Consider the following 12,295-nt stretch of genomic DNA (forward strand, 5'->3'; position numbering starts at 1 on the left):
GCGGGGGAGCGATCTGCATGGAGGGGGCTGGAGGACGCCCCAGGTATGTATAAAACTTTAACATCCTTTCATCTCAGGTACACTTTAAGGCTGAGTTCATAGTGGGGGTTGCAGTGTGATGTAACAGAGGCATTTTAATGCACAAATTTGCACTGCAATAGTAAGTCTATACGATGTTCAGAGTGTATCTAGTGTACTGCAATGTAACAGACTACAGTATCCTAATGGGGTGGCAACGCATACTTTTTTTTGTCTGTATGCTTCACTTTATGCAACGCAACTGTCGCATTACATACAATGCAACATATCCTCTCCGTTGCATTCTTTTTTACAGGGAATGCAATGCAGCTCTCATGGTAAATTTAACCTTAGGAAACTGCGTTCAAGGAGGGGAGCCACATTAACAACTTTTTTAGGTGAATCCCATTACTTCCAATGTAGCTTTATCTATATAATTGTTAGTTTAGTAAAAAAAAAAAAAATCAAATTGCCATTTTTTTTTTACTTTCCTTAAATCCCAATTAACAACGAGAAGAGCAGAGCTGTGATTACCAAAATACCCAACACATAATAATAAAGGATTCAGGAAAAGCAGACGTAGTCGCCTGGAAAATCCTGTGACTGCATCAGTAATCTTCAGGCGCATCAGGTAAAATGTTGATACACTGCAACCACAATCTATAAATAAATATTTTCTCCTTACCTTCCAGCAAACGCTCCGGAACCTGCTGCTTCTCAGCTGCCCATTAATCCCTTTCAGACGGATCGCTGCCAAATAATTGCTGTTTACAAAAAGTTCTTCCCACTCTTTGCTGTGGAGGTAAAGAACACGGATGTATTAAATTTAAGTAACATACAACAGCAACGTGCTGCATTTCACCAGCAGCTTGGAACACACAGGAAAAAAAACACAAAAACAAAAAAGAAAAAACATTTGTGGTGTTTTAACGTCGATTTTTATTCAAGTGCATTTTTTTTTTTAAAAAAGCACGGTTGTCTTTTTTGGACACGTTTCTTGTCAGGATTTAATGAATATGTAGATCGCTATAATTATGCCAGCTACTGAAATTCATAATGCCTATGGAGGCCGTTCCATTTTCTCAAAAAACGTTGGGACTGCAGTTCGGTGAATAAACAAGAAAAATGAATATTAACACAAGCATGATCGTATTTCCGCCCGCACAGGAGAGAGACGCAACGGGCTGAATTATGAAGAGCAACTCCAGCTAATATCTATTAGCTTCTCGATAAAATATTTGTTTAAATGAATCCCCTCCCCCCCCACCCTTTTTTCTAATCTTTATAGCAGACGGGCTGTTAAGCATAACAGAGGATGGCAACACTATTTACCACCGGAACGGCTCATACTTATTTCTACATGAGCAGGTTTAAATTTTTAACAGGTGCAGGCAAATTTAAATAAAAAAGCATCAAAATGAAACAAACAAAAATATCCTCACTGTATAAACTGTTAAAAAAAGCCGAGGCTGAGCACCTTGCGGTACCTATGGCTGACTAGATAAACAACCTAAATATGCCTCCCAGGCTTACAGACACAAGGGGCCCAACACCTGTGCCTCATTAATATACAAGTAAATCTGCTCTACTGGGAAACGATTGGAAATTAATTGTCCCAAACCATTTACAGAGTTTGAACAAAAGAACTTGACTTGGCTTCTCTTCAGTGTCTCTGTGACTTGCATGCCACATCATTAGCTGGAGAATGGCACTCGGTGACCTGACTAGCTAATGCTTGTTACAGGCATGTGTGCAATCAGAAGGCACAAATCAAGGTCACGCTCGTGAGGGGAAAAAAATGCTCATTCATAAAAACCAGATAAAGCCGTTGTTGTCCATGGCAACCAATCACATCATTCAGAATGAAGACAGCTCGTCTTTGGTCAATTGTTACAAGCAAAATCATGCTGTCATTTTATTTTCTGATTCATAAAGCTGGCTAAGAATCAATTCACACCGCAACGCAAACTGCACAATTTTTGTCTGTTTTTCCAGATCATTAAAATGGACAGTAAACAGATTCCATGTTATTAATAGGATCCGTTCACACTTGTCAGTCAGTAACGGATCCGTAAATAAAACGCACAAAATCCGACCTGCATGATAATTCTGGAGCGCGGATGCATTTTCCATAGAAGCCTGTGGCGGAAACGTTTTTACTGCGGACTCCAACCAGACCATGAGGCATTTTACTTTGTGAGAGTGGAAGACAGATGAAAAGGAACACGTCTTCTGCAGTTTCATTCTATCAATTTGGAAATCATGTGTGTATCCTGCTCACCACTCTCACACTGGTCAATGTTTAAAAGACAACTGAAGTGAGAGGGATATGGAGGCTGCCATGTTTATTTCCTTTCAAGCTTTACCAGTTACATGGCTGTCCTGCTGATCCTCTGCCTCTAAGGGCTCGTTTCCACTATTGCGGTGCGGAATTGCCTGGATTCCACCGCTGATGAAATCGCATGCGGATGCGATTCCCCATGCGGTTATTGCCGCGAATTCGCATAGGTGAGGGTATATGCGATTTTAACCATGTCACTGCCTGTGTGAATTTACATTGGTACCTATGCGAATTCGCTGCAAAAACGCATGCGATTTCCCTGTTAAATACATTGCATGCGATTCGCATGCATTCCATTCCCAGGCGAATTCTGCGGCTCTTTTGTGCGTTTTTTCACCGCTGAAAAAAAACGCACCTCAACAACGCTACAGTGGAAACAGGCCCATCCACTTGCATTACATGTGCGAATCCGCATGCGTTGGACGCATGCGGATTCACAATAGTGGAAACGAGCCCTCATACTTTTAGCCATAGAACCTGAATAAGCATGCAGCAGATCAGGTGTTTCTGACATTATTGTCAGATCTGACAAGATTAGCTGCGTGCTTATTTAAGGTGTGTGATTCAAACACTACTGCAGACAAATACATCAGCAGGGCTGCCAGGCAACTGATATTGTTTAAAAGAAAATAAATATGGCAGTCCATACACTTCTCGCTTCAGGTTCCCTTTAAAGTACACCTGAACTGAGAGGAAAATGGAGGCTGCTATATCTATTTCCTTTTAACCACTTAAAGGAGAACTGTAGAGAGAGGTGTATGGAGGCTGCCATATTTATTTCCATTTAAGCAATACCAGTTACCTGGCTATCCCGCTGATCCTCTGCCTCTAATACTTTCAGCCATAGCCCCTGAACAAGCATGCAGCAGATCAGGTTTTTCTGACAATTTTGACAGCTATGACAAGATTAGCTGCATGCTTGTTTCTGGTGTGATTCAGACACTTCTTCAGCCAAATAGATCAACAGGACAGCCAGGCAACTGGTATTGCTTAAAAGGAAATAAATATGGCAGCCTCTATATACCTCTCACTACAGTTCTCCTTTTAAGGACCACGGTCTTAAACCCCCCTAGTGACCAGGATATTTTTGACAATTAAGGACACCACAGCTTTAAGGGCTCACTGCAGGGCCGCACAACTCAACACACAAGTGATTCACTCCCCGCTTTTCTGCCCACCAACAGAGCTTTCTGTTGGTGGGCTATAAACGCTCCCAGGATGTTTTTTTTGTTTTTTGTAAATTCTTTTTTTTTTTTTTAAATAATAAATGTCCTCTTTTCTTTAAATCTTTTTGTACCAGTCCCTCCCTCCCCCCGCCAGCCAATCAGCGCGATTGGCGGTCGTAGGCTTCAGCCTATGACAGTGGATCGCTTCTCTGCCACCCAGGGGGACAGCCGTGTCACACTATTTGAATAGTTCTGTACCAACCATGCCTGAGCTGAAGCAGGGAACTACAGGTTTGTTGTAAGTCTGCAGAGGGCCACCTGTTGGTGGATAATCAAAGTTTAATACAAGCCAGGCACAAGTTCCACCACCAAACCAAAAAGGGAGTATAAGGGTTCCCATATTCACCTCCAGCTCCTGCCATGTGCGGTTCCTGTATTTGAATATTGGATGAGTAAGTAGTTTGTGGTCTTTAATTTATCAGTTGCTTAGATAGTGATTGTATTATGATATATCTATGAGACTGTATTGAGCCCGTGATTTTTATAGAGTAGTTTATTCGCTGTGGCCATTATATTTCATCTTATCTATTTAATTTTTGATGCCTGCTCTATCCATTTTTTCAGAGCATTTAATTAACGCCTGCTATTTTCCATAGTTACTGATTGGTCACTTTAAAGGGATACTGTAGGGGGGTCGGGGGAAAATGAGCTGAACTTACCCGGGGCTTCTAATGGTCCCCCGCAGACATCCTGTGTTGGAGCAGCCACTCCCCAATGCTCCGGCCCCGCCTCCGGTTCACTTCTGGAATTTCTGACTTTAAGTCAGAAAACCACTGCGCCTGCGTTGCCGTGTCCTCGCTCCCGCTGATGTCACCAGGAGTGTACTGCGCAGACACAGACCATACTGGGCCTGCGCTGTGCGCTCTTGATGACATCAGCGGGATCGAGGACACGGCAACGCAGGCGCAGTGGTTTTCTGACTTTAAAGTCAGAAATTCCAGAAGTGAACCGGAGGCGGGGCCGGAGCATCTGTGAGCGGCTGCACGGGCACAGGATGTCTGCTGGGGACCATTAGAAGCCCCTGGGTAAGTTCAGCTCATTTTCCCCCGACCCCCCAACAGTATCCCTTTAAGAAAGTAATAAGCAACAGATGCCACCAACAAAAATGGCAAACTCAAGATTGAAAAAGGGTACCTGTATAGTTAACACTTGTTCTTAAAAAACATCTGGACAATATGAAGCCAGGTATGACCACCTATAAAATGATAAGTATATATACACTCTATCACTAAGCTAATTAAAAAACCAGCAAGCAAAACACTTAAGGGGCCCTGGTATCTTTTTTTCTTTTCTTTGTTTCTTTCTTTACTATAACAACCTTGTCACACCAGTGGTACTGTACATCATTACGCTCTACTTTTGCACTTTTTATTTTCTTTGCACCAGCTCATAGTATGCTTCACTCTTTGGTTGCATCTTATCACCACATGGTCCTAATGGCTTTATATTTTTTGGTTTTAGATTTATCTGTACATGTGGAGGCCTGATGAAGGGTCTATCCCGAAACAAGTCGACGTTGTCGCCTCAATATTTACATTTGCACTAATCTTGATGTTAATCACTGCTGTATGTTTGCAATTATTTCCTATGGAAAAAGTTCCTTGAAGGATACTTTTTATTAATATTTTTGCACAAGTGTTGTCTTCAATAAAGATTTATTGTATTTTTATATATACATTTTTCAAGTTTCTTCAATGGTCTTGATTTACATATCCTTGTATTGGAATAAAGTATAAGGGATCCCAACCGATTTTTTATTTCAACAACTTTAAGACACAAAATTATTTGAAAAGTGGAATTTCCTGTTAAGAAGCGGAGCACATATAGATTTATTTTGCATGACAAAAGAGCAGCAGCCAGTATTATCCAGTGAAAAGGATTTATTTTTCTGAACTGGTGGCAGTAGACAACATGTACGTGTTCTGGGTTACTGTACTGTGTCTTTTTCAGGACACTCCTCTTTCCTCTAAGGTCAGCTGCTCCCGTTCGCCATCCGGGTGCTTACTAGCACTCAGCAAGAGCAGTGGTCAAACGAACCGCCGTAGAGTTGCCTCTGAGCATGGTGGTTGCAGCCCTCAGATGCGACATTAGACAGTGTTAAAACACCGCCAAGCAGAAAAAGTTTTCACAGGCCTCTAAACTCTATGAGACAGTGTTACCAAAGGCTGCCATCCAGCTGCATGTACGGTAATTGCAGCTAGAGATGTAGGCGAACAGCTCACGAGCTGCTCGCCACGAACAGCGGGTCCTGTACTACTTCTGGGTTGCAATGTCCTGGAGTAGTGTGCCTGCCCGTGTCAGCACAGGTCCTGGCCTGGCGGTGCGCGTCGTTGCAATCAGGGACGCACACTGCCGGGCCAGAGCATGCGTACTAAAGGACACGTGCAGACACGGGCTGGCGTTGCGACCCGGAAGTAGTGCGCAGCCAGAATGCCCATAGAGATTCACTGGCGAGCTGTTTGCTAGCATCACTAATTGCAGCCAGGAGGCTGAACTGGAAGACAGACTACTCATTAAGAATAACGGATCCGATTGCTTCATCTCCGAACACTGAACTCTTGTGCCAGAAGTGAGAAGCAGCATGTCTACTAAATCCCTGCCTGCTGGAGGCTGACTCACTGGAATTTTTTTCCTTCTTACATACATGTTGAGTGTCCTTAACCTCCTTGCCGTTCTGATTCTTTCCAGATTTTAGGGTCTAAAAGCGGTGCAATTTTTTTCCACTCTTTCAGACCCTAAAACCTGAAAAAAATCATTCTGGCAGGGAGATCTGCAGCAAAATAAAAAAAATTTACCATTCTGGGCTCCTGTGCTGCAGTTTTCTCTTTGCCCACAAGATGGCGCTAATATACATATAAACGAACTTCTCTATATTTCTCTAATATAGAGAAGTTCGTTTTCAATATTAGCCCCGCCCCCGATGACGTCACGCTGCCACCACCGCTCTGCTGCCACCACCACGGCTGCGCTGCTCCAACTGGCTGCCGGGTCCCCGGAAGAATAGCGGGGACATGGGGGATCCCGGCGGCCAGGGAAAGACCCCACACTGCCGGGGAGAGAGGCTGGAGTCCCGCTGCGCAGCGAGATCGCGTGCGGGACTCCACAACTTCAGGTAAAGTGCTGCACTCCCTACCCCGACCTGAGCTCGGGATCACCGCTAATAGCTTCTTTTTTCTACCCCGAGCTCAGGTCGGGAAAACCGGCAAGGAGGTTAACTAAACAACTAGTTAAAAAATAAAATAAAATGAAAATGACCAAGATAAAGTATCATCTTGGTAGTGGGAAGCCTGTAGATACCCCTAGGGGCTTATTGGGTCCTGCTATTTACCATTGATCCAGCACTGGTTCTCTTTAGTGAGGAAGGCAAAAATGGCACCAGACATTGGTGCAACGCCATAAGCTGTAATTATTGCACCTATAGCTATGCTCTGAGGGTAATTTGGGCACTGGCAAAATACTGAGCACAAATTCAGAAAAAAAAAAACGCAGTGCAAAAGCTGGCAGCCAAATTGCATGTTTCCCCTGAAGAAATGGCGGCCTGGAGGGGGGAATAGTAATTAACCTCCTGAGCGTTACGCTGAGGTTTTGCAGCTTTAGAGTCCCCAGGAAGAATCTAATAGATTTAAAGTGAACCAGAGACGAAGCACACTCATGTATTTTACCATATAGATCAGTGGGAACATTAGAGAAAACACCAACCATGCTTTCTGTTTCATTCTGCACTGCACAGCTTGTTTCTTATCAGACCTGACAAAATCCCCGACTGAGCATTCAGTCTGGCTTTGCTCAGGGGGCAGGCTTGGACTTAAAAAGACATGAGAGAACACAGATTGAGCTATAAATATTCCTGAGCAAAGCCAGACTGTATGCTCAGTCAGGGATTTTATCAGGGCTGATTAGAAGCAAGCTGTGCAGTGAAGAAAGAAACAGAAGCAAGTAGGTGTTTTCTCTAATGTTCCCACTGATATATATGGTAAAATACATGAGGGTGCTTCGTCTCTGGTTCCCTTTAATGCCTCCACAAGGTTTAGCTAGCACTAGGCTAGCTAGTATCGGTAGCCGGCACCCCCGATTTCTTCCAATCCCACCGATCCAGCCGTTTATACTTTACCCAGCCTCTATCCAGCGATCGGCGCAGCCTCCCCTCACAGCTCCGGTCTTCTCTATGGGGAGGATCGTACATGACGTCATGACATCACGGACGTCATGACATCACGGACGTCATGCGCAGCCCCGATCCTCCCAATAGAGAAGACCGTAGCTGTGCGAGGAGGCTGCGCCGAATGCTGGATCCAGTCTGGGTAATGTATTAAGTGGCTGGATTGGGGAATCGGAATAAATCGGGGTGTGCCAGCTACCTATACTAGCTAGCCTAGTGCTAGCTAAACCTTGTGGGGTCATTAAATCTATTAGTGTCAGGCATACCGCTCAGGAGGTTGACACCACCAGGACTTTTTCAGGAGCAGGGTGTGTCAGTTTTTCAGCTTCACCCTGCACCCAAATTTCCTGGCGTTGCTTTTGCAATTTTGCCTCTGTAGAGCTATTCAACCCAACACGTCAAATAGGTTTCCTCTGGTCACGAGCCAGAAAATTCCTCTCTGCGTAAGTGCTTCCCTCTACAGACAGAATTTTCTCACACATAGTGATGATGCGCTTTTCCACGGCCAGAAGATAAAGAGGGACCCTGCACTGGAACAACTGCATGTACAAGGATTGGGAAGCCTCTGTACTATCCAGGGGCTTGCCACTATCAAGGGAAATATCTTTTTTTTATATTTATTCACTCCAGGATTGCTTTAAAGGAAAGGTTCAAGCAAAATAAAAAAAGGTGTTTCACTTACCTGGGGCTTCTACCAGCCCCATGCAGCCATCCTGTGCCCTCGTAGTCACTCACTGCTGCTCCAGTCCCCCACTGGCAGCATGCCGACCTCAGAGGTCGGCAGCCGCATTGCGTAAATTTTTACGCATTCCCGTTAGTGCAGAAACATTAACACATACATTTTTACGCGTTACTGGTTCAATGCGTAAATTTGTACGCATTAAACCAGTAATGCGTAAAAATGTATGTGTTAATGTTCCTGCACTAGCGGGAATGCGTAAAAATGTACGCAATGTGTCCCGCCGACCTCTGAGGTCGGCATGCTGCCAGCGGGGGACTGGAGCAGCAGTGAGTGACTACGACGGCACAGGATGGCTGCATGGGGCTGGTAGAAGCCCCAGGTAAGTGAAACACATTTTTTTATTTTGCTTGGGCCTTCCCTTTAAGAAAAACAACATTTCACTGAGCGAGTAGTATTTAAACATTTATTCCATGAATGGTCTATGTTCTTAGACTTTTTTCCGTGGTCAATGAGGAAACATCTGTAACTTGAAATTCTGGTCGTCATCTTGTAACACTCTAGTTTGTTCCTATCATTAAAGGATATTATTTACTTTCCACCTACATGCATACAATTCCCAAGCTTTATCAAGCAACATTTGTTCACATTTCAATGCCAGTGTTGGGTATTTAATTTCTCTTATTAGACTCAGTGAGAAATGAGTCATCATTCCCACTCTGCGCTCTTGATATTACTAAACTGTGTATTTCCCAGTCCCTTCTCAAGCTAGCAATTGATGTACAAAACTTTAAAATTGTATAAGAGCAAATAAAGTTTTATTTTAATATTGAATATCCTTTAAGGATAAAATTAAGCAATCCACCCAATAGCATCCCGATTTCAAACAATTAATTACTCTTCAATAGGAAATTGATAGGGGCGAAGTGATAATTATGCCATCCTGCTACCCTCAATCTCAATCAGATTTCAGCAGAAATGAATCAATATTAGATCAAATCACTGCACCAGATAAACGTTGTGCGGATTTAAAGAGGAACTTCAGCCAAAAGGGGGAAAAAAATCAATACAATGCAAAGTGAAAAGTAAAAAAATAGGAGATCAAAAAAAGCTTGATATCCGCCAAGTAATTGTTCATGTTGGTTCATTCACAGTCAGCCTGCACATAATCATCTTTACTACTGGCAGACATGAAAAAACAAACAAACAAAACCAACTTCCACTATCTATAACCATAACCCACAAAATGCAATAGGCTAAAATGTTTTTTTTTCAATAGATATACATATGCACAGAGGGAGATACTGGTTGCTTGGCAGCTGGAAAAAGCATTTATTTCCAACAATGCAACTCGGCTCACAAATGGGAGACTGTCAGGACCTAGGCCCTGACATCACACTCCGGGAGGGGTTTTACCACAATATCAGCCATACAGACACCCCCTCCCTTCCGATGATTTATTGGAGAAAAGGAAAAGATTTCTCATGGAAAAGGGGGTATCAGCTACTGATTGGGATGAAGTTCAATCCTTGGTTACAGTTCCTCTTTAAAGGGAACCTAAACCGAGAGGGTTATGGATGTTTCCTTTTAAACAATACCAGTTGCCTGGCAGTCCTGCTGATCTCTTTGGCTGCAGTAGTGGCTGAATAATACACCTGAAATAAGCATGCAGCTAATCCAGTCTGACTTCAGTCAGAGCACCTGATCTGCATGCTTGTTCAGGGGTTGTGGCTGAAAGTATTAAGAGACACAGGATCAGCAGGAGAGTCAGGCAACTGGTATTATTTTAAAAGGAAAAACCCATATCCTTCTCAGTTTAGGTTCCCTTTAAGGACCACTATTGTGAAAAAGTGTAAAATTTTAAATACATATGTATGCATATATCCAAAATGTACATTTATACCAGAGTAAAAATGCACTATAAATTACTTTTTTCCTACCTCGCTGTCCCTTATAGTAGGCAGTAAGAAACTGTCAGATTTCAGAGGTTTTAGACTAGTCCATCTCTTCATGGGAGATTATCAGGGTCTTCTTTATTTTCAAAAGCACTTACAGAATGGCAGTTGCTCAGTCCAAGTGCCAAATTATTTTGCAAGCAAGATGAAGTAGGGATGCTGGCCAGAAAAGGAGCAAAATGAAGTAGGGATGCTGGCCAGGATCATTTCATAGATCCTTTCCAGGGAGTGTTTTGTAAAGAAAGAAGGGAATACTGAAAATCTCCGGTAAGGAGATGGAATGGTTCAAAACCTGCTAAGTAATTTATGATGAATTTTACTCCAGGAGAAGTGTATTTCCTATAAATATGTATTTTACATTTTATAATTTTTTGCAAGAGTGGCCCTTTAATGTTACAGTGTTGGTGTTTGAATTTAGAACATCGTTCCAAATTTACCTGAACACCAGACGTCAACACGATTCAGGACTAAACCTGCAGCAGGGTCGGGGGGCGTTCACTTACTTGAGCTTCACTCCTTCAAAAAGCAGAAAAGGAGAAGTATCGGAGTCAATAAAATGCACTGTGAAATGCAAGTAGATGAACGCCCTCTGACCCTGTCCACAGGTTCAGTGCTGAAGTGGTGTGTTCAGATGAATTGGGAACGCTGTTCGAAATTCGAACACCAACACTATAATGTTATAGGGTGCTATGTAACCATCAGGCTCCAGCCATACCTTTCCTGAAATCTGAAACTGAAATTGACTAAACATACAATTATTAATTACATTTTCTTTGATTCAATATTTTTATGGTAGTTAACAACTGATGGATTAAAAAAAAAGTGTTTAGTGAGTGGGGTTTTAAAAATACAGTCATAGGATTTACCATAGAATAACAAGATGTCCGACCTGTGGCACAAAGCCCCCTCCAATCCAAGCTGACAACTGTACAATGATTGGGGCATAGATTTCTTGTGTTTCTTACTGCCTACTATGAGGGACAGCGAGTGAGCGCTGCGTAATATGCTGGCGCTTTATAAATATAAGAAATAAATAATAATAGATTTAGCTATAAAAAAAAAAAGTTTGCGAAAAACACAGCCATAAACTGCCTGCCACTGCCCTTCCAACAGTCATCAGAAGACCTGCTCCCACCTCACAACCTCTTTAGGTAGGCAGGAGATGGTATCATTATTAGTCATGCCAGTATTGATATTAGGTGGTCCGATTAAGTGCTCTTTGCATGTTGGGGTTAAGCAAATAACTGTACTTATGTGTATAAGTGTGTACAGGAGTAAAGGATACAGAGGTGTCCCACTCCTGAGATAAGTATTCCAAATTGGCTGTAGAAAGCCGCACAGGTTTGCTTTAATTGTATTTTCTGACTACAATGTTTTCTAATTCAACTGAATAATACATTATTCTGCAAGATGGAAGCCTCTCTATGACATGGGAGGGGGTTGGGATGGTGTTCTTTACACAAGTCACATTCATTTGTATCAAAGACAGGCAGGGTAACTATATTGGCAAATCAAAGTTTGAAACATAATGCCAGATGGTAGTTCTGCTTTAACTGAACAGCGCTATATGAGTCAACTTTAAAGAGGAACTCCGGTGAAAATAATGTAGTAAAAAAAGTGCTTCATTTTTTACCATAATTATGGATAAATGATTTAGTCAGTGTTTGCCCATTGTAAAATCTTTCCTCTCTCAGATTCACATTCTGACATGTATTACATGGTGACATTTTTACTGTGGGCAGGTTATGTAGCTGCTCCTAGCTATTTTGGCTGTTAAAGACAGCTGTAAACAGCTAATTCCTGTCTGTGAACATTGTTACATTGTGGCAGTTTGCCCAGAGTACCGCGGTACTCAGAGCTTCTTGTGGGAGGGGTTTCAGCACAAAATCAGTCATACAGCGCCCCCTGATGGTCTGT

General features: G+C 42.7%; 1 protein-coding gene across 1 annotated transcript in view; it reads right to left on the reverse strand.

The window, feature by feature from the left end:
• TBC1D5 (TBC1 domain family member 5) overlaps window positions 1–12,295 on the reverse strand; it is a 510,822-nt gene that overhangs the window by 352,331 nt on the left and 146,196 nt on the right. The window contains exon 4 of the mRNA XM_068238274.1: window positions 704–812. Coding sequence (XP_068094375.1) covers window positions 704–812 — 109 coding nt within the window. The remainder of the gene's footprint in view (window positions 1–703; window positions 813–12,295) is intronic.

Source organism: Hyperolius riggenbachi, chromosome 5 (genome assembly GCF_040937935.1).
Source record: "Hyperolius riggenbachi isolate aHypRig1 chromosome 5, aHypRig1.pri, whole genome shotgun sequence".
NCBI lineage: Eukaryota > Metazoa > Chordata > Amphibia > Anura > Hyperoliidae > Hyperolius > Hyperolius riggenbachi.